Genomic DNA, 26,765 nt, shown 5'->3' on the forward strand with positions numbered 1-26,765 from the left:
GAAACACCACCCCGAAGTGAATCCAAAATATAAAATGGTCTTTAACTTAATTTGTGCTTTGATATATTTATATTCGTTCTCTCTTGGATTTCAGGTTCTCAACCTGAGTGAGTGTCGGAACGACTTGTCAAAGTTAAACCACAAGGTACAAACACCTCAGCAGACACACATGTAAATCTATGTGACCTCATATTTGAGAGGAATAAAAAACAAAACTCCTGCATTAACCAGGTCTTTTCCTTCTTTTTGGTTCCTGATAATCCCCCTCAGGTTCTGGAGTTTGGCTGGCCAGACCATCATGCACCGGCGCTGGACAAGATCTGCAGCATGTGCAAGGCCATCGACACGTGGCTCAACGGAGACCCTCGCAACGTAGTGGTACTGCACAACAAGGTAAAACGAGAATGGACCACAACACAACTGCTGTATTTCTCAAGGGATTATTGGCTTCTCGTAAACCATTTAAAATGACATTCTTAAAGGAATACTTCAACTTTCTGGAAAATATACTTATTTGATTTCTTATGAAAAGTTACAGAAGAACACTGATACATTTCTCATAGCTGTCCATCCATAATCTGGACTTTTTTCAGCTGATATTGATTAAACCAACAAGCACCTCAAAAACTCACTAATTACCATGCTTGACTTCATTTATTAAATCTGTACAAATTTAGGCTTTAAAAGGGGTTAAATGTGTTGGACTATTCCCTGGCTGGGAGCCGTGACTATAGTGCAGTTCCTGAATGTGTAACTGTTCTTTTAAATACGCAGAACGTGTTTGTTTTTTATCTTTATGTCTGCAAAAACACATGTGGCTTCTGACCTTATAAAATCAATATAAATTCTTGTAGTTATTCAATTCTTACAGTCATGCAATCCATTCTGTCTTGTTTAAACATACATTACCACACACTGTACAGATGAAGCATAAACAGCAAGAAGGGAAAACATTTTTCCAGCTTCCCTGCTTTACTCTGGAATAGCCTTGTTGCTTATTAGAGTCTGACCGGTCACTTTAAACAAGCAGAGAGATTTAATTCATGCAGCCTATGGATCAGTCCATTTCTTTCTTTGTTTCTTGATTAAAATAAAAGTCTTTGATGCCTTTGAAATGATTCCTGATTCAAATAAACCTTTTAATTATGCATCTGAGACTTTAAATCATGTAACAGTGTTTTTGTTTCTTTTTGTGTGTCACAGGGGAACCGAGGTCGAACGGGGGTGGTGGTGGCTGCATACATGCACTACAGCAACATATCCGCAAGGTATCAATTCAGTCTGATCAATTGAGGCTGTCAGTATTGAAAAAAAGTGGTATTTCGGTCCGTTGCGTCTCCTCCTCAAGAGGTTTTGTAAGGACAAGAGCATCAATCAATCACAGTTAGGTCTGAAGGTCTGCGACTTTAGCAGGCTTGAAAATTAAACACCGATGTGATTATTATGGCAAAACACGCCATCCTGGCCAGCTTATTTTTCTGGCTTTTTGTGCGAGAAGAAGCACTCCAAAAATGTCATCATTCTTTAATGCAACCAGATGTTAATAGGTGGGACGGAGCCAGGAGGGTTTAAAGCTGCTTTGTAAATGATGAAGGCCAGGGGGTGTTTTCTAAATCACAAACTTGGGGAAAAAAATCTGCAGGCAGTTATAGATGATATTTACTAATTTGCAAAATGCACTCGAGTATGTCAAATAATAACAAGGCTGGGTAACGTTGTGTCATGCAGTGCTGACCAGGCGTTGGACAGGTTTGCCATGAGGCGCTTCTATGAGGACAAAGCACTTCCTGTGGGTCAGCCATCACAAAAAAGGTCAGTTATTACCTCACTTCCTGTGTGCTGACATCTGCTTTATGAGTTTGGCCTTTGCTGTGTCATGAATGTGAAGCAGGGTAGCAGAAATACAAGAAGACGGGGCCAAATCCAGAATAGGTGCCAGAGCTGGTGCAATTTAAATGATTTAATGTACAAAATCAAAATACAAAAAGGCTTACAGATGGTCACAGACCGAATCAGTCCAATGAAAGCAAACAACATCCAAAATCCAAAGTCTATAAAAGAGGCAATGTCCCAGAAACAAAGTAGAAGTCCAAATATCTGAGAAAACACAAGAGAAAGAGCCAGAACGCTTGACTCACAAACAAAGGAACACATGGACTAAACACACTAGTGAAGGGACAGACAGTGAAAATTAGTGGGAAACACACAAAGGAAGAAAATGAAGATGCATGAACTTCAAAATAAAGACAAACTGGAGACGGACTTGGCAAATTCACCACTCCTGGTAATTTTTGAAACAACGGGGCCTTGATAGACAAAAACAGGCTTGATATACGTTTATACAGAAGTATTCCTCTTACTACAGCTCCAACATGACTTGTATTCTAAGGCTTGAAATCTACCTGCCTAGCTAAGGTTGCTAATCATTGGGGTTTAGCAACCAGTCGATAGAAGAAATGACAAACTGATCAGATTGTGGACCAGCTCCATCCCTCCCAGTTTCTTTTAGAAAGATTCCACAGAGGAAATTCTTTACTTGTTTTGTTCTGCGTATCTCCAATTAAAGTTTAATTGGGATAATTGCGTGAGAACGTCATGGCACAGAGAGAAAACTATGTCTCATGTCTGTCTGAGAGATTCCACTGGTGTCTCTGGGGAAGCTGCGGGGCTCGGTGGCAGTTCATTCCTGCCTTTCAAGCATATCAGAGCATATTTTCCTCCAATTATTCTCCACTTGTAGCACTGAGTGTTTTGAGTTAATGTCCCGTCCATGAATCGGGAGCGAAACAGCGGAGTAAATTCCAAACCAGAGCCGGTCAAACCAATCACGAGTGGTTTAAAGGTATTTAAACAATTTTGAATGCAGCTCCCTCTCAGTGGAGTATCATCTGAGACATCCTCCTCTGAGCCATAAATCTCCTCCTACCACATTATCAGCCCCCTCTGCGTTATTAGACAGTCAACCGCTTAAAGGCTTGACCCCTTGAGGTCTCTCTTCTTCACCTGCGGAGTCAGGAATCCTGATCCTGAGCGCTTCTCGGAAAGGATGAGCAGAACAAAGGTTACAAGGAGGAATAAACGAAGAAACACAGGAAACAGCAGGGGACTTAACACCACTTCATTTGAGTTAGTGAATTAGACATCCAGCCATTCTCTAACAGGTCTATAGGCTTGCCCTCTGCCCCGCTGCTATTTCCTGCTTCGGATATAATTATCTCTGCCCCTGGAGTCTGCCAGTATTATGGTCTGGAATGTGTGACATTAACATCAAGAGCGGGAGATGAGCCCAATCTGCTGCCGCTGCTATAAAAGCTTGTAAAAGTTTGGATTAAAGGTGTTAGTTGTAGCATCTTAGAATAATTAAACGATTAAATGTTGGTTGTGAAATGTTAGAACATTGCAGTAAACAAACTGAACCCTTGCCGAGAATATAGGTTTCCTCTTGTGTGTCGAAAAATTAAATAATAATCTTTTCATGACACGCTAGCATGTTTTCGTCCCACGTAAAGTCAACTTTTTGTCACACTCGTTGGTCTGGATGATTGCAATCAAAGTATTGAAGAAAAGTTTTTTTTAATGAGGTAAAAAAGTTCTCAATAGTAGGAGGAAGTGAAAATTGTACAGCCAGTGTTTTGTCGGTATGTCTCAGGCTCGTGCTGAAGTTGTCCCAGTGACCTGGACACACTGGAACTCCTTTCTCCCACGCTGCGTCTATCATTTCTCAGACCGCCTCCGCTCTGACAGAGAGAGACAGCAGCGTCACTGCGAGCTGGACGCAGGCCGACAAAAACACCAGCAGCACAAGTGACACTGATGCTGGGACGCACAGCTCAGCATGTGTGTTTCAGAGACGCAATGTTGAACACTTTTTAATTGCACCGTTACACCGCAGAAACATCCGTCTCACAGCGGCGAACAAGTTCAGACATCAACTGAACAAGTCCAAGTCCAGCTCAGCACCAACCAACCCCCGTGAATATTTAACCCCAGGATGGCGAAGTCATATTCTAAGGCAGTCATTCATTTAGTATAGGGACAAAAAAATGGTATCAGAACTTATGTAGAAAACAATCATTGTAAATTCTGAATGAAATGCCATTGCGACCCTTTTATTAGATTTCTTTTAATAGAAACCGAAATGTTTCTTATAAATAGAAACACACTGTGACAGATGGAATATGGCCTTAATTTTGAGGAATACCATCATCTTGGCTGCAGTCTCATTTAATTAATATGCATGTGCAGTAGGTTGATGGTCCAAAGGCTTCATGCAAAACCTGTCACATTGGATAATTTCTTGATAAAAGACAGAATATGATTATGTCTCATACACACGTCCTGTAGCTACAAGCCGCTTCCTCCTCTCAGCGCTGCTCTCGCGGCGTCCCCGCTCAGTCTAATTGAATTAAAGAGAGGCTAAACCATCTGGCCACTGACAGCAGAGCAAGGAGGGGGGTGTCTGCATGTGGCGACCCCGCGGTCAAGGTCACGTTCGGTACCATCATCATTATCATCATTAACAACCAGACCACACTAACTCAACAGACCCCCGACTGGCCTCTGTACACGCCAATTCAGCCTGACATTTTCCCGCCGTGGATAAAGGTTGTTTTACAGTCGGAGTGGAATTCAGGTCCGACCGCGAAGGTGAACCACACAGGATGAGGGGCTGATCTGTGAGGATTTGGTGTGTAATCTAGCCAGAAGGTCCAGAGGTGGGAGTTTTCAAAAGACCACATGTCTGCTATGGGATAACTGGTCCTGGACCCCTTTGATCATCAGTTTGTTCCATGGCAAGGTATCTCTAAAACCATGACATTCATTACTACCAAGGGCAAAAATGCATACGTTTGCAGAAGTAATAAAGATGTGTAATGGCTGGAAATTTAAAGCCAAGATATCTCTATAATTTATTTGGCAAAGTGACCCAAAATCTGCTGCACAAGAAGAGCTGCCAAGGGGATAAAGTCCTGATTTTAATAACCACCACAGGCCTTTGCTTTAGCATCACCAGAGTGAAAACTTTATTCCCTTTACTTGTAAGATTATAAGAACATTAAAATCATACTCAAACACATTTTTAATGCAGAGTCTTATACAGATTACAGCAAATCATTGGCATTAGATATATGTGAGGAGTTTTGCCATTTTTATGCCTTAGAAAGTTTAAGATAGTGAGATTGCAGAAAATGCAGGTGAGGAGAGACTGGAAATGACATGCAGCAAAAGTCCCTGGTCAGAGATGTTTTTGGTTCATGGTTGGTTTATCTCAAATCAGATCTGTCCGCACTGTCATTTGCAAGTGATCGGACTGGATTTGCGTGTCCAGACATCACCAAATTGTGCAAGGTTTGCTGCGGCGACAACGTAGTCATCAGGCATCCAACAACGAAGCACATTCCAGCAGATTCCTTCCAGCTTTGCCTGTACAGAAGCGTCTGTCCAGGGACTGTTGTTCTCTGTGTTTTCCTCTGTACTGCTCCGCTCTTCTGCCACTCTGCATTTGTCGCATTGTGAACAACAGTGACACTTCAATCCGATTTTGAGTGTCCAGACTTTCTAAAAATCAAGCATTCAGCATCCAGCATTAAACATTCTTACAAAAAGTTGAATCTAATATCAGAATGAATTATTATATCTATAGTTATTTTCTTTGTTAGAGGCAGAATAATGTCAACACACCCAACAGATAGCTGATTGTTGAGTCTCGTTTCCAGGATATCAAATACAGATGCTTTGGGTTGGGAAAAAATCCCAAACTAATGAGAAAATAAGTAAAAAAAAGGCAGGGTTTCTGCAGATACAGACACCACCACACACCTCCAGTGGGGCATAAGTGATGCCTGAGAGGGCTTATTTTTATATGGATTTATATATTGTGTTTTTTAGGAAAATCCTGCAGCATATACCTGTAATTTTCCATACAGAAATTTTTGATTTTGCTTTCCAAAGTCAGAGTTTGACCTTCTGTTACTCTCCGTTGTCTGCAGATATGTGCAATACTTCAACGGCCTTCTGTCCGGACACATAAAGATCAACAACAAGCCTCTGTTCCTGCATCACGTCATCATGCACGGCATCCCCAACTTTGAGTCCAAAGGAGGTGAGTGTCCATCTCCTCCAAATGAACAGAAAGTACTCTGTTTTTGCTGTTTTTCTCAAAAAATGTATCCTTGTTTATTTCCCTTCACAGGCTGCCGTCCTTTCCTGAAGATCTACCAGGCAATGCAACCAGTCTATACGTCAGGAATATAGTATGGAAACTTTTATTCCAGTTCAGTGTGGTTTGCGTTTGAATCCAGGGCAAACATGACCCGATCCTGAGTCCAGTTCCTGAATTTTAACGAGACATTATTGTTGTTATCACTACAGCAACGTGCAAGGAGACAGCAACACCAGTATCTGCATCACGATTGAACCCGGCCTGCTTCTGAAGGGAGATATCTTGGTGAGATTCTGACTGAACTTTCCTTTTATTTTTGAGCCAGATTTTTGCTGCATTTTTTCCTAATCTGATCACCTTACCTTAATTATTTCTTCTTTTAAAACAAATTCCATCCATCTTTCTTTTTCTTTGTCACAACCCGACTCTCTCTTTCTTACTCACCACAGTTGAAGTGTTACCACAAGCGGTTCAGGAACCCGACCAGAGACGTGGTGTTCAGGGTGCAGTTCCACACCTGCGCCATCCACGACCTCGGGGTGGTTTTTGGGAAGAACGAGCTGGATGAGACCTTCAAAGGTAAGGTTTTGACAGTATATGTGTTTTTGTGATTGACAGTGCTTTGTATCATTGTGGAATTATTAACTAGTTGTTGCAGCAGTAGTTTTGAACTGGTTTTAAGTGGGATTTCTGGCCTCCAGTATGAAAAGGATCTTGTGCCGTGCTGCAGGAGGACACCACTCTTCATATTTTTATAGTAAACAGGGTCCTCTGGTGGTGAAGACATTCACTTACAGTAATATAAAGGGAAAAGAAAAGAAAGCAGCTAATAATCAAAATAATTATGTATGAGTTCTTGAACTATTTAAAAAATAGGATAGATTAGGATAAAACTTTATTAATCCCAAAGGAAATTCTTGTACCATGTTGCTCCAAAATTAGAGTAACATAAGAATAGAGCAACAATAGAGCATCAAATAAAAGTGAAATATAAAATTTGTACATTTTTTGTAATATTGATCATTTTATATAGCATGATTTCAAAAAAGATTGGAAAAAAGAAAGTGTTTTTTTTTAAGTAAAAACTGAAAATTATGATCCCTAAGTTGAAACCTGTGAGTGAAATCTGAGATTTGTTCTGTATTTAGCTGTGGTGCTTTGAACACATCATTTCACCCACATATTGTGATTGTGTTGATTCATGTTCATTGTTTTACAAAAAAAATCATCATTTTAATACTGTGTGTCTCTGTACAGATGAGCGGTTCCCAGAGTACGGGAAGGTGGAGTTCGTCTTCTCATATGGGCCAGAAAAAATCAAAGGTAACACGTTTTTCCTGAAGGGGAAAAATGCATTTATGTCCTGTAATGTATGTCGAATATGTCGAATATTAAAAATAGAATTTTGTACTGTATTCAACAGCATACTCATGAAACAGAAGCCATGACAAGTTTAAATACAGAGATAATGATATTTTTCTCAAATTATGCAGTTAATTTGGTTGGAAGAAATTGCCAAATTATGTATATTTGCCTTTGGAAAGACACTTTTTGACATGTGAGGACTTCATTACCCATCATGCTATTTGTTCCTCAGGCCTGGGCCACCTGGAGAATGGACCAAGCGTTTCTGTGGACTACAACACCCAGGACCATCTGATCCGCTGGGACTCATACGAGAGCTTCAACCAGCGCTGTGAGGACGCTGTGGACGGCGAGCATGGTATGAACACATACACACACACACACACACACACACACACAGAGAGTTTGATGGATTGGTTGTCTTCACTCATCCACAGTTACTAATAGAGACTCTCAGACTCACATGCTGTGTCATCTGCTGCTGTTGTGACTGCAGTATCTAATATAAGAATATGTCTCTCAGCACAGTGGTGCAGCATGTTACAGTGTGTTTTTAATCGTTTTTGAAGGAACTCAGACTGTTTGTTTGCAGGAAAAGGTGATTTCTGCCTCCTAAGGATTTGCAACACGCTCCCTTTAAGTTTTATTACATCAGAAAGAGTACAATGTTTCAATGTTTGATTCCTCTTGAAATATTTGAGCCTTTCAAATAAAATAAAAACACGTTTTAAAGGAAGCAAGTCCTCAGGCAGCAAAAATCAGAAGCCCTGGGACTTGGACTCAGCACCTGGACAAGAAATAAGTTTGTGGGTTTTGCTCAGCAAATAACAGGAAGAGGTGGAATGATTGCGTCGTCATCCTTCAGACTGAATTTTGATTTGCAAATAAACAGATAACAAATTCAGGTTTCAGTAAATTCAGAAACTAATCTCAGAATTAAGTTTCACAAATTCACATAAAAATTCATAATAACTACCATTATGGTAAATTGATAGTTAATTAAACTTTAGTTAATATAATATCCCTGTTAACAAACAGTCAAATGATAATTAATTATGTTTACTAATTACTTTGTTTCCTATTATTATTCACTATTATTTAACTTAAGTTTGTGTGATATAAACTAGTAATTTTATGATATATATATATATATATATATATATATAGTATTATGGCTGATAAGAGACAATTACTTTCTCATTAAATTAGTAAACTAACACTTTATTACTTCACACGTTATAATATTTTTATACTACATTCAGTTCTTGTTAATGATTACCAAATTGTTTCTAAATTGTTTAGAATTCATTACATGGAGGGATATTTGTGACACTTTGTTAATTCTATTAACATATTTGGATGCTATTTTAAGTTGCAATTGATGATTACGATACCTGCATTAATAAATATTACGTGACATTATGTTGTGTTACGTATGTGAATTAATGCAAATAATGTGTTTATTTCAGCCAAAACTATGATCATTTCCTACCTACCAAAGTAGTTTTTGTGCCTTTATTTTGAAAGTCAACGCAGACATTGCTTATTAACTATTAACTTAAGTTAATGATGGTTTGTGTAAAGTGTTACCTTAATTGAAATGTCACAATTTAAAAAAACATTAAGTACATAACATAAAGTACAACCAGTGCCAAAGTACAAAAGTATCCATAAAATGTATACAGTCCAGCCCTACATCTCTGAGCTGCCCATGCGCCCTCCTCAGCCTCTTCCCCCCCGGCCTGTCAATTAGTCCTTTAAATAGCCGCTGCAGAAATAGGGGGGCGTCAGACGCCCTGCTACCGGCTACCCCCTCCCCGGGGGGAGTTGTAACCCGAGACGCCACCAAACACCAAGACCCACAAGTGCTCAAACCCACCTCCGTCCACTCCAAGCTGTTGCCTCTGTACCATGAGTTCAGGAATTTGAAATCTGGGCGCCGTGTATCATGTACCCCCACTGATCTGTTCAGTCATCCATATCAGACATATCAGTACAAAAAACCAATGGCAACAACCCAAACTATCAAAGTTCTTGTTCCTTGCAGCTGCCAACAGGGAAAAGACGCCATATTGGTAATTGTTCTATTGATTGGTGATGTTCTTAATTACAGTAACTGTTTTTCTGGAGCATCTTTTAACATAGTTGCAAGGTTCTTAAGCAGCTGCAACGATTAGTTGACTAATCAGTTAGTCAATCGAAAGAATATTAGTTGCCAATTGATAAATCGTTTCTGTCATTTTTTAAGCAAAAATCTGAAATATTTGCTGGTTTCAGCTTCTTCTTCTAATAACTGAATCTCTAATAACAGAATAGTCAGTGTCCAAAACTTAAAGTTTTATGGTTTGCCATGCACTGCGGGATACAGGATGCAACGATCATAGCAGCAACAGTAAATCAAGAACAATGTGGATTTACGGCATTGAGAGATTTAAGTTTTTAAGATTTAAGCACCGAGTCCTTTCAGAATAAAGGCCCAGGGATGCAGAGGGTGGTGCATGGCCTGAAGAATATGAGAACTGCTGCTATAAAGTATGATCACTTCTTCTGTACCATTTTTCAGTTAAGCAGGGACATCAACAGCACAAAGTCAAGTAGCATTTCTGTAATTTGTGCAAACAGTCATGGACTTTCTTTATGTTCTGCTAATATTATCATGTATTATTATTCCTCCTTACATGTATTAGTTTGTCCCCTTTGTAAATGAGCATATATTCAGTATATGAATGAGTAAGTGGGATCATTAAACAGCAGAACATATTCATTATAAGATAATTGCTTAAATAAGCTGAGCATCAAACATTGATAATGTCATAAAACATCCTGTCTTGGAGCTTTTAAGACTAGACCCGCTCAGTGATGATGAGCTTCATGATCACTGTTGTTAATCTGAGGAACTTGCAGGAGGATGCTCTCACCCTCAGTTGAGTCAGGACTTGGCAGACATTGCAGTGCCGCATCCATCCACTTTTATAGATGGGATTTTTTTTACGGCTTCGTAAAGACCCATTTCATTTTTATGAACATCCCCAGAGAACCGTTGCGGTAATTGCTGTGTTGCAAGAAGGTCAGTGGGAATTGCCAGGATTGCAAGTTTGATCCTAATTGAATGGGCCGGCAGTGTTCTCAGCACTCAGCTGAAAAAAAAAAACTCTCGGCCAGTTTATTCATTTCTTTAATTGCAGCCGTCGCTCTTACACTTGGACGTGAGAATCTGAACATTCAGAGGAAGCTGGTTCAGGAACACGGTGTCTGTTTTTACAAGGGCTGAGCAGACGGGGGATGAAGCAGGTTGTGCTTGTTTTGGAAGATCAGAAAAATGAGATGACACGAAGCCAAAAAGAGATTCAACGAGATTGCAGGAGAGCTGCATTTTTTAAAAAAAAGTTTTATTAACAGTCATTTAGTTATGACAAAAAATAATTTGGATCTGCAGTATGTTGTCAGAAAACATACACTGTTAGAAATAAAGGTTCCAAAAGGGTTCTTCTTATAGGGCTGTGGTTCTACCCAGAACCACATGCTTCTGAAGACCCGTTTTTCAAACAAAGACAGAGTTCTTTGTACCATAATATAAAAGGGTTCTCTTTGTGTAACCCGTTATGTTGGGTTCCAGGTTGAACCCTCTTAAAGGGTTACAACTGGAACCTTTATTTAACCTTTATTGTTTTAGTTAACCCCTTTATTTCAGTGCAGTGTGAGAAAAAGTTAATATTTAAAGAATTATTAATAGGCAGTGAGAGAATGTTAATCAGCTGTCAAACACACAACCAGGTGACCACGTGAATAACACTGATAAGCTCCATGACAGAATCGCCTATTTTTACTCGCCGCAGCACAGTGGACACTAATCATTCGTCAGGTATCACTTGGAGAATCCAGACTTGTTTATTTGTCCGGGTGTTAAACGAATGTTTCATCCTCAGGCGTTGATGTCGGAATGCGTCGCCAGGGCTCGGCTAACTCATCCTGACGCCATTTTTAACAGAGTCCGGCGACCTTGGAAATCCAGTTGAGAGGACTCAGCGAAAGATGGGTGTCTTAAACAGGTCTGCGGGATTAGGCGGCTTAGAGTTGTGTGCATTTCATACTGATGCATGTGCTCCAGGGAAACGTGAGGAGAGGTTTCTTTAACAGAAGGTATTTAAGTAGTTATTGAGTGCGGTGGCGTGAAGTGTGCGTGTAAAAGTATTTGTGCTGGTGTTTTACAGTATTTTTGCGTGCTTATCCATCTGTGTATGCCTGTAAATCTTTACCCATATGAATGGGCGTTTTTCAGTTTTTTATGTGGTATGTTGACATGTGTGTGACTGTGTGTGTGTGTGTGTAGTGCACCTTGTGTTTGTCGGCTTGCCTTTGCTCCACTAATAGCCCTGTGGTGTGGTGGCAGCTGTCGACCCAGAGGTCAAAGCAGTCAGAAGGCCACAGTTTGGGCCACTGAGCAGCCAAACAGCAACTGCACCGCTGCCGTCAACTCTGCTTTTTAAAGTTACCATGAAGTCAAAATCGATGTTAAAGTGTATGTATTGCGCTATGCGTCACCCATACCCCAGTATCTGACCCAGCAATGTTAAAAAAGTAATTTTGTAGGTATTCTTGGCTATTTTTAAGAGTATTTCAGAGTTTGCCTTTCCCTATAAAACAATTTAATACTGCTTTTTAATCATCTTGCACTCAAGATCATACACTGAATTTGAATCCAATCAAATGCTTTCCCGCTCTTGAAGCCGGGCCTAACTGTACAAAAGCACGACTTTAAAGCTTTATTCCCTAATTTGCGTGAAACTAGGTCATATTTTTTGGAATAAAATATTTTCTTTTTTAAGTGACAAGTGTTTAGTGACAGTTTTACTCTACTTAAAACAATGTGGTCTGAGATAGAAATCTTATTGTTTGTGGTCATTGAACCAAAGTATAATGACTGAAAATGATAATACTGAATCCTAATGCTTATAAGTCCATCATGAGGCATCTTTAGGATATCAGATGGATATTTCATATGTCTCTAATTTGGCAAAAAGTTATAAAAAGTACTTAAATTAGCACTTAAACTCAAATGAAGTAATACACTTCCATTATTAAGCTATTAAATCGTAAATTTAACGTAGCTAAAATTGAATGAATTTTCCTGTTAGTGGATGCAGTGTGTGCTCTGGGAATATAATGATCCCTTGAGAATAACCACCAGTGTTTCGCCACAGGAGAATAAGTATGTGTGTGTGTTCCAGTCTGTGTGTGGTGTACAGTAGGGCAGCGGGCCCAGTCTTCGTTGTTTACCGCCCACCTCCCATATTTGGCTGGGGCCGAGCCCTGAAACATGTCTGGAATAGCTGGATAGAGACAGACGGAGAGAGACAGAGATAGAGAGACAGGCGCAGAGAGGCAGAGAGAAGCAGAGACGACCCAGACTTTTGATTTCCCAAAAGTGTGAAGCTTTTTTTTTTGTATTTTGCATGAAGGAGAAAGGAAACAAGAAGGAGAGATTAAGGAATGAAGTAAAAATCAAGGGGAGACTGAGAGACGCTTAACAACATTGGTTGGTGAGTAGCAGTGTAAGGCCTTCATTATAAAATATAGTGACATCAAATATTATGAAATCATGCTAAAAATATAACAAGATCTGTTATTTTTGCTGCAAAAAAAGTTTTCTTGGCAAAATTAGGTATGTTTTAGCTTCTGAAACACCCTGACAAAATGTCAAGAATACAACTTTTTGTTCATTCAGTCCGCAGGCATGAGAGTCTGTTTGTCTGTTTATTGCGTTTCCATGTCAACATGGTTGCATCCTGTGTGTTTGGCACCTATATGGCATAAAATGAGTCATGGAGCGAGCAATTTGTGTGCGGAACATTTTATGAGCGGGCTGCAATTTGGGTACACCAAAACTATTAGGGACCTTTGGTTGGTAACTCCATGTGAGCTCCAGAGCACTGGGAATGCATGGAGGATTTGCTTTGGAGACGGTATTCGAAAAGCTCCAACTTTTAGCTTGTTTGCGTGTCGATATGTATATATTTTCCGTATTTGTGTCTTTTTTATTCTCGGTGCGAGGCAGGTTTCTGAAATGAACATGAAATATCCTTGAAAAAAGTTGCAACTTCTTGTACAAAGGAGAGGATAGCAAACAACATATTCTGTATTTTTCAACCTGGATCCTATTTTCCTACGTTTTTGTGTCTTAGTGTCTATGCACTATCAAAGTACATCCACTAAAAGTGCTTGTTTTTGCCCCTGACAGGCTCAGACTGTTAGGATAAATGTCTGAAAACATTATGGAAAGGAGATCGACCTTTTTTAATGAATAAAATACACTTTGTTTGACCAGAAACAGCATTTTAATAGCTCTCAGCAAACTAACCAGACTCCCTTTGCAAAACTGTAATTTTAACACCATCGTCTTCATTCAAACAGCAAAAAAATTCACCATTTTAAAAGTGAAAACATTACAATTTTGCTCCTGCCAGCTGCAGCATTTGCCCTCAGTACTAGACCAATAAGAAAAATTTTGAAGCTACCCTTTAAGTGGATGTCTGACAGTAGTTATTCTTCAGAAAAGCTTCTACTCACTGCTGCAAAGACACATTCATAACTTGCATATAAAACATTTATTGTCCTGTTTACACTTGGTATTAAACCAAGTACAGCAGTGTTTTAAGGGAAGCTTTACGCGCCGGAAGTGACATTTTTCTGAAGCACAGCCCGAGAACGGTCGGGTCTTTTAAAAGCGCCCTGTGTGTGTCTCGCATGAGCACATAATGCTTCTAGTTAGACCTCTTGCTGACAGCACGGTGAGCAGCAGCAGCAGGTTCAAATCCCAGCCCTGGAAACCCCGCTGAGCCAGTCCTCATCTCTTAATGCCTCCTTTCTCCTACTGTCTGTCTCGATGTCTGCATATGGCTGTCTCCTAGGGTCCGTCTCCTGCGCTCTCTTTGCCTTTTTCTATTTGCATGTTGTTGCTTTAAGTTAAATCATCCTCATTTGTAATTTCTGACAGCGTCTCTGTCACAAAGTTTGCCTTGAAAACTTATAGTTGTTGATTTTGTGTTATAAATTGCATATTTGAACTCCTTCCAAATTTGTCAGGTGTCTAGAAAAGTATTCATAAGCGATCAACATTTGTTTTAAATACAGGTATACAAATCCAAATACTTCAGATTGCTTCCATACCTTATTTGCACTTAGACTGAAGTGCAGTGTTTACAGTAGCTAAAAGGTTTCCATCTCTGAGAGTTAAACGTGGCACCCTCAAAACTCTCAAAGAGACAGAGATGACAGACCGGCATCTAGGTAGACAGTGGGCAGATGCACTTTTATGACAGCTACTAATCCTCATGAGTGAAAGACAGATGGACGGACAGATGCACAGAGGAAAACCAAGCCGCCAGTCAGGAGACAGCCAGACGTACAGAGGCAGACATGCAGGCCGAAGTATTACCCTGACGTGATCCTGTTGGCCCTCTTTTTACGTCTGAGGTGATATTATGACACCTTGGTAGTATAATTTTGTTCTTGTTCATATGCAAAGATGCCAACCTGACCCCTTGAGTTTCGAGCCGATTCATAGATACAAATTCAGTTTAAAATATTATACATCCTTTCTTCTTCCCTGCCTTTGTGTGCGTGTTGCTGCATTTCCGCCCAGTATCACAGCATTTTGTCAGATAGTCGCAAAAAGTAGTCTACAGACTTGTGTACATGGACATGAATCATCAATATTTTTTGTGATAGTCAGCACGACTTTCAAAGAAATAAGGACAAACAGAGAGTAAAGAGTGAGAGGGTCCATGTAGGGACTGGGACGGGGTTGATTGGTGGGTCAAAAAAAAGGACTTTTCACAGGAAATCCTGTGAGACTAATAGTCAATGTTAAAATAGTTATTTGAAACCAAACCACAATCTTTTCCTAAACCAAAACAGGTAGTTTTGGTCCCTAAACTTACCAAAGACCTTTATTTTGAAAGTGTAACTGGATATTGAACATTTATTATTGCTAACTTGGCTGCAGAATGCGACAGCAGTGGAAAACACATCAGTTTGAATGTTGTGCTGCGTCATACTCGCCAACCTTGAAACCTCAAAAATGGCGAGGTTTTTGAAACCAAAAATTTTTTGAGAAATCCAGAGACTGTTAACTGAATTCTGGTGACTTTTGAAGAATGAAAAAACATAATAAGTGCACTGCAACTGCATTTAAAAAAAAATAAAATACTTTTAATTCTCAGGAAAGAATACAAAATAATGTGGAACTCTGGCGTGAAGTTGCATAAAATATGGAACAAAATATTATACATCATCATAAAAATGTACTTAAGAGACAGGAATTCTTCGTTCCTGGCAGCTCTGTTGTTGTCCAGGTGGAGACAGTAGACTCAGTCAGTTAGAGCTGTAGGACTTATACACACTGTGCAGTGTCAGAAAGAAAAGGAATAAGGTGTGAAAATTTGTCATAAGTTGGGAAAAATACAGAAGAATTGTTATCCTGGGAGGAAATAGGAAGAGGGAATTAAAAAAGGGGACTCTTGTGTGAAAATAAGGAGGGTCAGGGTGTGTCAAGAAAAAATGTATATACACATAAATATAAGAGATTAAATTTTGTGGGTATTTCACAAACTGCCATAGCATCATTACCACTCTGGTGGTCAAAAACTCCAAAGGGTGACTTTAAACTTTTTTAAGCGATAGAAAATTTGCAAATGTAAAAATGCACATTTTAAACTCTGAACATAAATGCATATTTCCTCATCAATAATTATTTTAATCTGCTACCACTAATATATGATATTAGATACTTCCCCGTCATCCATCAAGGGGTGACAGTAATTCTAACTTTACTGAGGTTTAACCAACTCAAACGCCTTTAGAAAATCAAACCACCTAAAAATCCGATCTGACGTTTCCTCTCTTGCAAAGAGAAAAGAGTTGACATGAATCAGACGCGGAGTGTAGCCGGTTGTCAGCCAGATATACAGACAGTCAGACAGATAGCTTTTTATGACAGACGCTCGGATGACAGACAGGCGGATGGATGACATCATCCTGAAAGCAATCTCGGAGACAGACACTGATACAGTCACGTCACGTTACCTCAAACTGTGACAGCTGGACACTGGGTGATAGATGGACTGAGAGGCAGACATGGCAAATATAAAACCACGACAGTTTTCCTTGTGCCAGTCACTGATACATCAACCATGACACCTTTTTCTCTGATGGACTGTCACATCATCCCCTATGAGGACGTCTCTCTCATGCTCTGCTGCAAAAAATGTCCAACCTGTGTTGCCAATTTGCAGCCTAAACATGTGTCTTTGCAATATTTTTAAAATAGTTCCCCCCTTTTGCTTATTTTTTTCTTTAAATAAGTTAGCAAAAGGAAGATCTCTTTATTCCAAATATGAATTTTGCTCTCAAAAACTGGAAGTAATTGAAGAAAAATGTTCTTAAGACAATTTCAAGAACAGATAGAGGTGGAGACCTGTAACGCTGGAATAAAGGGCTTAAGGATATTTTTTGCAGCGTCTCCTCGTGTCTCGCACACAGGACTTTAAGACAAGTCAGTCAGTTGTCAGTCAAACCCGGTCACCCACTGCTGGCACGCAGACTGGCCGTCGTCACGGTGATACGAAAGCTGTGAAGGTGAATGTCACATCCTGCTGTGAGATACCCGACGGCTCGCTGACAGCGCCATGCCTGCCGCTGCATGTCAGTGTGTATAATTGTACATGAAAGAGTCACCAACTCACTCAAAAATGTTGTGCCATGTGATGAAAGAGCTAGTTTAGACTTTCAAAACACACAACTATAAAAAGAAGAAATCCATCTTAAGCTATTTAATCCTCCTGATGGTTATTCCCTTTTCCTTGTGAAATGAATAAGAAAGTTGGGTTAGTTAATAAGAGTTAAGTTTAGCATTGTTTTGGTTTGTCTTTAATGAGCTTTGGAGAACAACTGGTCCTTTTCATCTTTGTCACCTGGCCCTCTTTTAAACAGCGTGCTTCACTTTACCCAACCTCCCAGTTTTACTGCTCTGCACACCCAGTTTCCTCTTAACCCAAAGACCCTCTCCAACTCCAGAGAGACCTTTCCATCACAGGTCACCTCACCTTAAATAGCTCTTACTGTAGATATCTGTATGCATACATACTTGCATATATGCATTTATACACATATGAAATCATACACCATGTCCAATAAAACTATCACTGCAGTCCTCTTACCAAAGTTGATGGGAGACCCATCATGGCACTGTAAAAAAGAGTTTGGCCATTTTTATAAGGTCATCGTGCCCCCTTTAATAGTGTCAAGCCCATCTTTTAGTTTCCACCAACCCTGGAAACTTCTAAAGCAGCTGATACGAGAATCCAAAGGAAAAAGCCACCCAAAAACTACTTAAAAGTTGTTGGTGGTGATATTGCTATTTTCAAGTTTTCACTCCACCTGGAAACTTCTGAAGCCAATAAGAAAATCCAAAGGAAGTCCTTTCAGGAGTTTGCAATTTTCTAATGATGCAAATTAATCCAATCACCTTGTTATTGTGATGTTTTTTTTATTAATACAAGTTTAAGATCAAAAGGTGCCAGTTCAAGAAAATCTATTTGGATGATTCCAAGAAATTAGGAAGTTACTAAGATGTACAAATGGTGTCATCTGTATAAAAATACATTTAAAATGCCTTATAAATAGAATATATTAAGCCACAAAGAAAACAGAGGTGGTCCTTGAACAGAGCCCTGAGTAACACCTTTATGTACCCTTAGAAAATCAGCATTCAAAATCTTTTGTTCACTTTTCTTTTGTTCACTGTAGTTCCTAATTAAGAAATATGAAGGTTAGACATTAAAACCAACTTAATGCAATACACAAAGGACACAAGTATGATCACGAGAGTTGTACATTAAATTAACAGGTTAACCCCGTACAGTCAAATAATTCTGATTGTTTTAAAAAGCTACACAACTAAAATGTTTTTCCCACATGAGGGTCATGATTCAAAACCCAGGGAGTGATTTATGAAGTATATGTGCATGAAACACATTCACCTACAGTGTCCAGCGTGTTCTCACTGCTTTATAGGTGTGAAGACAAATGTACTGCCTCAGTCACCCTGTGTCTGTTAATCTCAAATGTACTAACCATGTATATAATCCACATCCCAGATGGTGCATTTGATACAGCAATAACAGTAGTTGTAGCACATTGTCTATTTATAATAAACCATTGGCCACAGGTGTTTAAATGGCTTTTTAATGGCCTCCAAGGCTGCGATGTGGCAGTGAAACACTCAAGCGAACACTTAAGAGGATACAGCCAAGAGGCAGGTGCTGTGTGCATGTGTGTGTGTGTGTGTGTGTGTGTGTGTGTGTGTGTGTGTGTGTGCAGCGCTGTATGAGCAATGCCTCTGGCACTTTCATAAGAGAAGAGAGCACCTGTCACAGGAGAGAATATAGAGAATGGACAGGTGTGTGTGAGCAAGAGAGAGATTAACATTAGTGCTAAACTGATGAAAGGGGCAGTTTTGATGCTAAATTTAATTAGCGTTTGTTTAAACTGTAAGTTTAAAAAGTAATTTCAAAGTCAAAAAAAGTTTTTTCACAGTACTTCATGTTCAAATACTTCATGATCCTGATTTAGATTTTACTGAATATGTAAATGAGTGGTGGCTTTGTCCTTTAAAGCAGAGAGATTGGCATGTTACACTCGTTTACCACAGCAAGTTGTTAGCTATTTGTGCTATCCAAGCCTCAGTGACTCAAGCGATCTAATTTGAGGTCTACTGCAGCTATGTATTGACACCAGAAGAGAGGTATTTGTTGTATTCAGATGGGAGAGCTGCTTGTTTGTGCCATTCAGAATCACGGTCGCTGGATTTAATACCAGACTGGGCTGCACAGTTGGTGATGCAGGGTCATTAAATAGTTACTATGTCGTCATACTTGGATCACATCACTCTGTTCTTATTTCAGTACAAAGTCAAATGTAGGATTTATATTATTTCCTCACCCATATAATTTTTGTAAACATTAAAAAAAAGTTCCCATTTATTCCAACTTCCACTTGAGAAGCATTGGGTTTTAGACTGTTGTAAATTATTCCATTCCTAGAATAAAACACCACTATGTCAAAAGGAGCAGTAACTGTGGTTTTGCGTGTTTTAGATTATAAAATACAATACTGCAAACTTCAATTTACTGCTGCTTTTTCTGAAAACCATAACTTGTTGGGCCAATTTCCTCCTTCCTGGCAATAATTATGCCATCATACACATTATACCATCATTCCATAATGGCCTTATAATATTACAGTATAGCTAAGGCCATTTGTGATGATGTGTTCAAGTAAGCTCAGACATGGCGTGTGACTTGGTTCACCCATGTTGAATGAACCAGTTACTTTTTGTAATCACGAAACAGTTTGCTGCTACTACATGCATGCATAGGAATAACTTACAATATCTAGATTTGTGTATATTTCACTCTAGATTTATCACTCAGTTAAAAGCATATGTTCAATAATTTGGCAATGAAAAGAGATCTGGTAGGAGGTACAGTAGGCAGTGGACCAAACCACTGTTAGGCATTTAAGGGTGGGACGCAATCTTTCTAAACTTAAGAGTGCATTGTTTTGGGGTTATAATTAGCACAGGAGCTTTGTCACAATACTAAATTTCACTATCTTGGACAAGACACTTATGGACAACAGTTGTTATGTTTAACTTTCTGATCAAAATCATTGCTAAACACAATTCCATAGTCCTTGGATGTTGGTAGGGATATTTCCCTTCCTCTACACCCTTGGAAAACAGTATACCACTGCAGTCCTATGACAGACATGTGTATTGTCCTCCCTGCATTCTCGAGCATTACAAAAAGACAAGAATACACTCATAAAAACAAAATAATGGCTCCATAGCACTACTAGTGGTAAAAAACTCCACAGGGTGCCAGGGTGGTTTTGCATGTTTTAGGTTATGAAATACAAATTCTGCAAACATTAATTTACTGCAGAACTTTTTCTAAAAGCCAATTTCCTCCTTCCCAGCAGTAATTACACCATTATACCATTATACCATAATAGCCTTATAATATTAGAGTATTGCTAGGACTGTTGATGATGATGTGTTCATGGAAGCTTTGACATCTAGGACTTGACAGCTGAATAAGAAGCTTTATAGCATAAGAAACAACAAAAGTGACTTCACTCATATTATATCGGCATTGTGTTGCATGAGACGTAGCTCATGTGGTGTTTCACAGCTGCACAAGCATGTAACTATAATGTATCCTAAATTTAGATCCACTCAGTCGCTGTTATGGGATGCAGATGGGTTTGTCCAGTTGTCATGGAAATGTAGAAGTTCAAATTTCTATTTTTCTGGAGCACTTGAAGGTGTTCTCCGCCATGCTGTCTTCACATCTTCGTTGTGCTAGGAAGATCATGTGATATGCAGATAGTAAAGTGAGTAAAGGTTATTTCCAGCATATTTTTATTACAGTATATCAAATGGAATCATCCCTTTTTGACACCTGAAGCTTCATGTTCGATTTGTTCTGTGTTCTCATCTCTGTAGTGCTTCATGTGGAGGATTAACAGAAATAGCACCTCCTAAAGCTGGTAGACATTCAGTGTCTTGCTCAAGAGCGCTCAAGCAGGTCAGATTTTTGCAGACAAGCATTTTTCTCCCAGTACACGCACATGCCATGAATGTGGGGCAAATGTAAAGGTTGTGACCTTGCCTTGGTGAGTTCCTGTCGTGCCCGACGATATTTGGCACTTCCGTTTGTTACTAAGTCAACAGGATTACAACAGACTCTGCTAAGCAGAAGAAAATAGCAATGAAGGTGTTTAAAGAGGCAAGAGTCACTCCGGAAACATTCACACCACTTGACCTGTGAGTCAGTCACTTCTGTGGCATTTCTGTGTCTGCTCATATCCTGTTGGCATATGTTTATCAAAGAAAAACAGGAGCAAGTATTGAGCAGCTAAAATAGTAAAGAGAGCAAACAATCTGGGAACATTTCAATAAAAAGAGAATCGACTTTAATGTTTTGATGGATCACTTTTTTCTAAAAATAAAATATACTCACATTTAATACAGGATTTCAATCATTTGGATTTGGAAGATAAGCTGAAGTTGGTATTTGTGGGTCTGTTATGTTGGTGATTCAGTGGAAAGTTTTAGGCAACACCCCCAGCAACCAAATCACCAAATCAAAAACAAATCAAAATGTTCCCTGGTAATACAATTATAATTATGATACCGCAGCAACTTCTTGGGCCTCCTACCCAAAAACCGTTGCTTTGTGCATTTTTAGTTAGTCTGTTTCTTTCTTTCCTCCATGAGCCATGACATGTTAAATAACCGTGTCTGCTCCCCTGATTTAACCTCAGGATGGGGTTAACCAGCAGCTGGAAAAAGTGTCACCCTGGCAAACTTGAGTCGTTTCTGCCACACAGAACTAAAAGACCATCTTTTATGAACTAGAACAAGGGCATTCCCTATTCTGTTAAAGGTCAGGACAAAAGAGAAAGGGAGTCAAATACAGCTGGAGCTCAGCTGGTGGAAAATGTAAACCATGTTTCTCTGAAAAGTCTTGAAAATACTAAGTACTTACATCTAAGAATTTAAAAAGCAATCCACTTCAAATAGTAGGGATTTATGCCACGGAAATGTTTAACTTTGTCCAGTAAGACTTACACATACGAAGGGGAAGGGGAAGGAGGGTGACCCTGAGTGAGGGGATCCCCTCTGATGACATCACCCCGGCAGACAGATGGCGTGGGAGTTGTAGTTTATTTGAAACGACGTCGCTTCCCAGGCAGCTGGGATGTGGTGGTGGTGGCCGTGGCGGAGTCCCTCCCCCGCTGCCGGGAACCGTCAGAGAAATCGTCCCAGAGTGCCAGCTCACCCCTTTCGGCAGCTTCAGTGGTACGGCCCCGCCTCGCTCCAGCAGAGCACATGTTGGGTGATGAGAGGACATGAATCAGAGAGGACAGGGAGAGTGAGAGAAGAAGCTCATAGGCAGAAAGTTGAGTCACTGTGAGGCTGCTGAAGGACTCTAGATGTACAGACTGAAATGTGGACTTCTTGTGGCTTTTTGATCTCAATCTAACTGGCTGAAGAGGAGGAATATTTCATCTTTTCTTGAGTGTTTTGGAGAAACTTAAGTAAAAATGGTTGACCTACAGTACAGGTAAGGAGGATGTTTCCACTGAGTTTTGATACCATGAAGTAGAGATGTTATTATGATTTCAGTCATTTTAGAAATAAAAGAGAATAGAAGTCACTTATAGTTCTATACAAATATGAAAATCAGATATCCAGGATCTGGAATATATGTGGCAAACTTGCCAATTATGTGATGATGATAAGAATTATATGGAAAAAAAAGAAATCTATAACTTGATTTTTCTAAATACAAATTAACTTTCCACCTTGAGTCAAATTCCACACAAAATAAACCCACCTCCAAACAAAATGCAGCACTAAACCTCTCTATACCCTCTCGTAAAGTTAATCTCCATGCCGTCATTAAAAACAACTACAGTAACACACTGTGTTTACAACTTCCTCGCCTGCTCTCTCGTCGTTGTTGCTACTGTGCCTGTGAGTTGTTGTTGACATGGGTTTTGAAATAGCTGCGGTCCGAGTGATCCACCATCTGTCCCCAGGGGTCGCTCAATTTGGAACACCCCACATATGAGCCAGCCGTGGTCATGTATATGTCATGTATCACTTTGCAAATGTATACTGGGTATGGGAAGCCAGTATTGATGTATTATTTTCTTCTTGTAAGCATAAGTGTTACCACAGAATGAGCTGCTGCTGCATGTATGATTGTTGCATTTCGTGGAAGCAAGTATAGTGTTTTACAGTTTGAAATAGTGGCCTGGGCCACAACTGAGGTACACATTGTATCTCCCGTTGTGTGAATTACAGTCCAGACCTCTGTTTGTGTTCATGTGCCACAAATGAGTTGTGATATGTTTTCTTTTTTTTTGGCATTTAAACTTTTTTGGCATTTTTTACTATGGTTGCATGCACATGCCCTGAGCTGGCCTATGTGTGTCCAAGAAATCTCAAATGAGTTTCTGCACACTTCTGATGCTATAAACAGATGGCGATATTTTTTTCCCCTTATGCTTAATGTTTTTAATTACCGTTGCCAGGATAGAGCAAGAACTGTCCAAAAGTTTTGTTCTTTCCCTTTGGACTTCAACATGAGGCTTTTGAGAGACTGCGTGGTTTGGACTGCGTGGTATATTATTGACTGCTTTGAAAGTTGTCGTAGGTCAAGTTGCCAAAAGAAGTTGGTTCTTCTGTCATATTTGCAACAAACCAAAATCCACCAAAAACAGATCATAAAAATATGCCCATGCCACACATATTTTTATATACATTCCTATGAAAGAATTTTGTGGAAACTTTAATTGCGTAACATGTTGGCGTACAGTCTGACTTTCCCAGCATGATTCAGCAGCCAGAAATCAACTTGAGGAAGACAGCTTGTCCTTCTCCCAGTCCAGCTCTGGGCTTTCAAACTGGCACTGCTGCTCTTCTCTTTGGCTCGCGCAGACCAGCTGTTTCAGTGTGTTGGACAGGAGGACCCACTGCGGTTCACATGAGACCATGTGGGCCTGCACTGACGCAACGTGACAGGGGCTTTGGCCCTGCAAATGAGCTATTAATAGATCTGGAAGGGGCTGTGTTGCTGGTGGCCGAACCTGAGGGTCAAAAAAGACGGGTGCAGAGGGGGGTCAGTGTGCTTCTTGTGGTGTGAGTGTCCCGTGCAAATGTGACTTGATGATTGCAGCCAAAGAAACCTGATGAAAGCAGTTTGGACGTGAAGACAAAAGGATATAAATCAAGTCAGGCATGTTTTGGACAGACGAACGTCTGGTTGGAACTGCATGAAAACACAGAACTACTTGTATAGTCTTAGTATACCTCTGTTTGTGTCTTTTTCAGATGTTGTTCACACCCAAGGACCACTTGATGGAAGCCTTTATGCCCGGGTCCGCAAGAAAGACTCCCTGGAGGGAGTTGTCACCATCAACGGCCTCCCAGTCCATGAAAACCCCTTGACCAATGCCGAGAACCCCTTACAACACACTAACCATCCCCTCCAAACCACTGACCAGACCCTGCCTGTGACAGGCCACGCCTCCCTCCCTGCCGTCGACCACACCCTCTCCGTGAGCAGCGACTCAGGCAACTCTACCGCATCCATCAAGACTGATCGTACTGATGAGCACAGCCAGTCCGTGCAGAGTGCCGTGAACCACAACAACCCAACAGCGACCCACCCACCACTCAGCCCTCAGGAGAAAAGAGAGCTCGACCAGCTCCTGAGCGGCCTTGAGGCGCCAGCTCTCCAACGACAAGCCTACTTGTCCACCTCCACCAGTCCAGGAGGAGGTGTCCGACACCTAGTCCCAGCACAGGTGCACGTCAACGGGGGGCACGCAAGGCTAGTTGGCGCCCCTTCAACAGAGGAGCGGGAGACAGATATTCTTGACGACGAGCTGCCCAATAGCCAAGAGGGCAACAGTGTGGACAGCTTGGGCACGCTCTCATCTTTAGAAGGCCAGGCGACACCAGGTGACTACTACCAATCACAGACGCCCACCAGCAGGCAGAACGACGGACCCTACCTTGAAAGAGGTGTTCTTGGGGACAAGTTGAGCGAGATGCCTGTGCATGGAGTACGAACTCCCACAGTGATGCAAGAGAGGTCTGTGGACTCTGCATCGCCACAGGGGGGATACAACAACTACCAGAACGGAGGAGGGATGTACCGTTCACAGTCGTTTGGTAATCCGCCAGCTGGCAGCCCTGAGACCAACCCTAAACTGATGCCCAGGGCTCCAGAGAGGAGCACCAGTAGCCGGGAGGCTGTTCAAAGAGGTCTCAATGCCTGGCACCAATATAGCCTCCCAGATGATCCGTTTGGCCCTCCTCTTCAGTCAACCCATAGCTTGCCCCACTTCCCCACCTCAGCCTCACAGCGAGACATTGAGCAGTCCATCGAGGCGCTCAACATGCTCATGCTCGACCTGGACCCGATCAACTCCCACATGTCCAAGTCCCACAGTGCACCTCCTGGGGAGAACAGCCTAAATTCATCCCAGGCGCCCTTCTCCCAGACCCTTGCAAGACCCTCATACCAAGCAGACTCTGCCATCCACGGTTACAACAACTCTGGACCTGTCAACAACAACTTTCATCAGCCCATGCGGCCAGCTGGGAGAGTCTCAGCACTGCCCAACCAGAGCCCCGTCATGGAGTCCCCTGCGTATTCTCCCCAGAGGTCCAACGCTGGCTACCAACACCAAAACACCACCCCGACACACACCCCAGAGCCCTACCTCCACACACGCCAAGCAGCCCACCACTACCCCGCCGATCCCTCCTCTAATTTCAACCAGCAGGTGAAGCCTGTGAACTCGTACCCAGGTGGTGGGGCTTCCCACTCCCCAGACCTGCAGGGTTCGTCCCCTTATCCAGGCTACAGTGCCTCTTCCTCTCCTCTCCCCACTCTCACCCCTCAGCCCAAGGATACGTCTTCTACATCTTTGCCCAGAGAACAAGACGCGGAGGAGGAGACGCTAAACTTGGAAGGCCTGGTGGCTCACCGCATCGCCGGTAAGTTCTGGAAACACTGTCTGAAGTGAGTGAATGAATTATTGAGAGGAGGGAACGAGTGAGTCAGTTTCCACTGTTTCAGTCATGTTTGAGGATTTCTTTATGTGCTCTGTTTTAACAAACCTAATCAGATTGTATTCTCTCAGTAAACATTTGCATCCTATTATGTCTGAGGTGGTGTACAGATTAGATATGTACTCAGTTAAGGGGGAAACTGCTTTTGCATTTATGCAGCCTGCATCCAATTTCATTTCATATTAAATGTATCTATGAAATGCATTTTCATTCTTGACAGGAGATGTAATGAAGATGTGCGTTCAAGGTTCATTAAAACTTTACGATAGACATGGGTCATCAAAAGCACATAAAATTAAAGACATACTGGCCTAGTGTTGTAGTAGTAACACATGACTCCAGGATCATAGGTTCCACATGAAGGCTTGGCAGATTGTCAGGAAACAAAACAACACCAATCATATTTAAAGTCAAAAATTATTTATTACTGTGCTGTCAGAGGTCTGATTCCAAGAAATGTGATGTAAAAAAAACAGCATTTTCTACTTATTTGAAATCTTTGAACACATATTAGAGCCT

General features: G+C 40.8%; 1 protein-coding gene across 8 annotated transcripts in view; it reads left to right on the top strand.

The window, feature by feature from the left end:
- tns1a (tensin 1a) overlaps positions 1 to 26,765 on the top strand; it is a 111,544-nt gene that overhangs the window by 66,940 nt on the left and 17,839 nt on the right. For all 8 annotated transcript variants that reach the window (XM_084713977.1, XM_084713979.1, XM_084713980.1 and 5 more), the window contains exons 8-18: positions 95 to 145; positions 271 to 393; positions 1,204 to 1,268; positions 1,729 to 1,812; positions 5,991 to 6,103; positions 6,194 to 6,254; positions 6,373 to 6,448; positions 6,613 to 6,742; positions 7,421 to 7,486; positions 7,761 to 7,886; positions 24,495 to 26,171. In XM_084713977.1, the coding sequence (XP_084570103.1) occupies positions 95 to 145; positions 271 to 393; positions 1,204 to 1,268; positions 1,729 to 1,812; positions 5,991 to 6,103; positions 6,194 to 6,254; positions 6,373 to 6,448; positions 6,613 to 6,742; positions 7,421 to 7,486; positions 7,761 to 7,886; positions 24,495 to 26,171 (2,572 nt within the window). The remainder of the gene's footprint in view (positions 1 to 94; positions 146 to 270; positions 394 to 1,203; positions 1,269 to 1,728; positions 1,813 to 5,990; positions 6,104 to 6,193; positions 6,255 to 6,372; positions 6,449 to 6,612; positions 6,743 to 7,420; positions 7,487 to 7,760; positions 7,887 to 24,494; positions 26,172 to 26,765) is intronic.

This window comes from Lutjanus erythropterus, chromosome 24 (genome assembly GCF_056507025.1).
Source record: "Lutjanus erythropterus isolate fLutEry1 chromosome 24, fLutEry1.hap2, whole genome shotgun sequence".
NCBI classification, from domain to species: Eukaryota; Metazoa; Chordata; class Actinopteri; order Lutjaniformes; family Lutjanidae; genus Lutjanus; species Lutjanus erythropterus.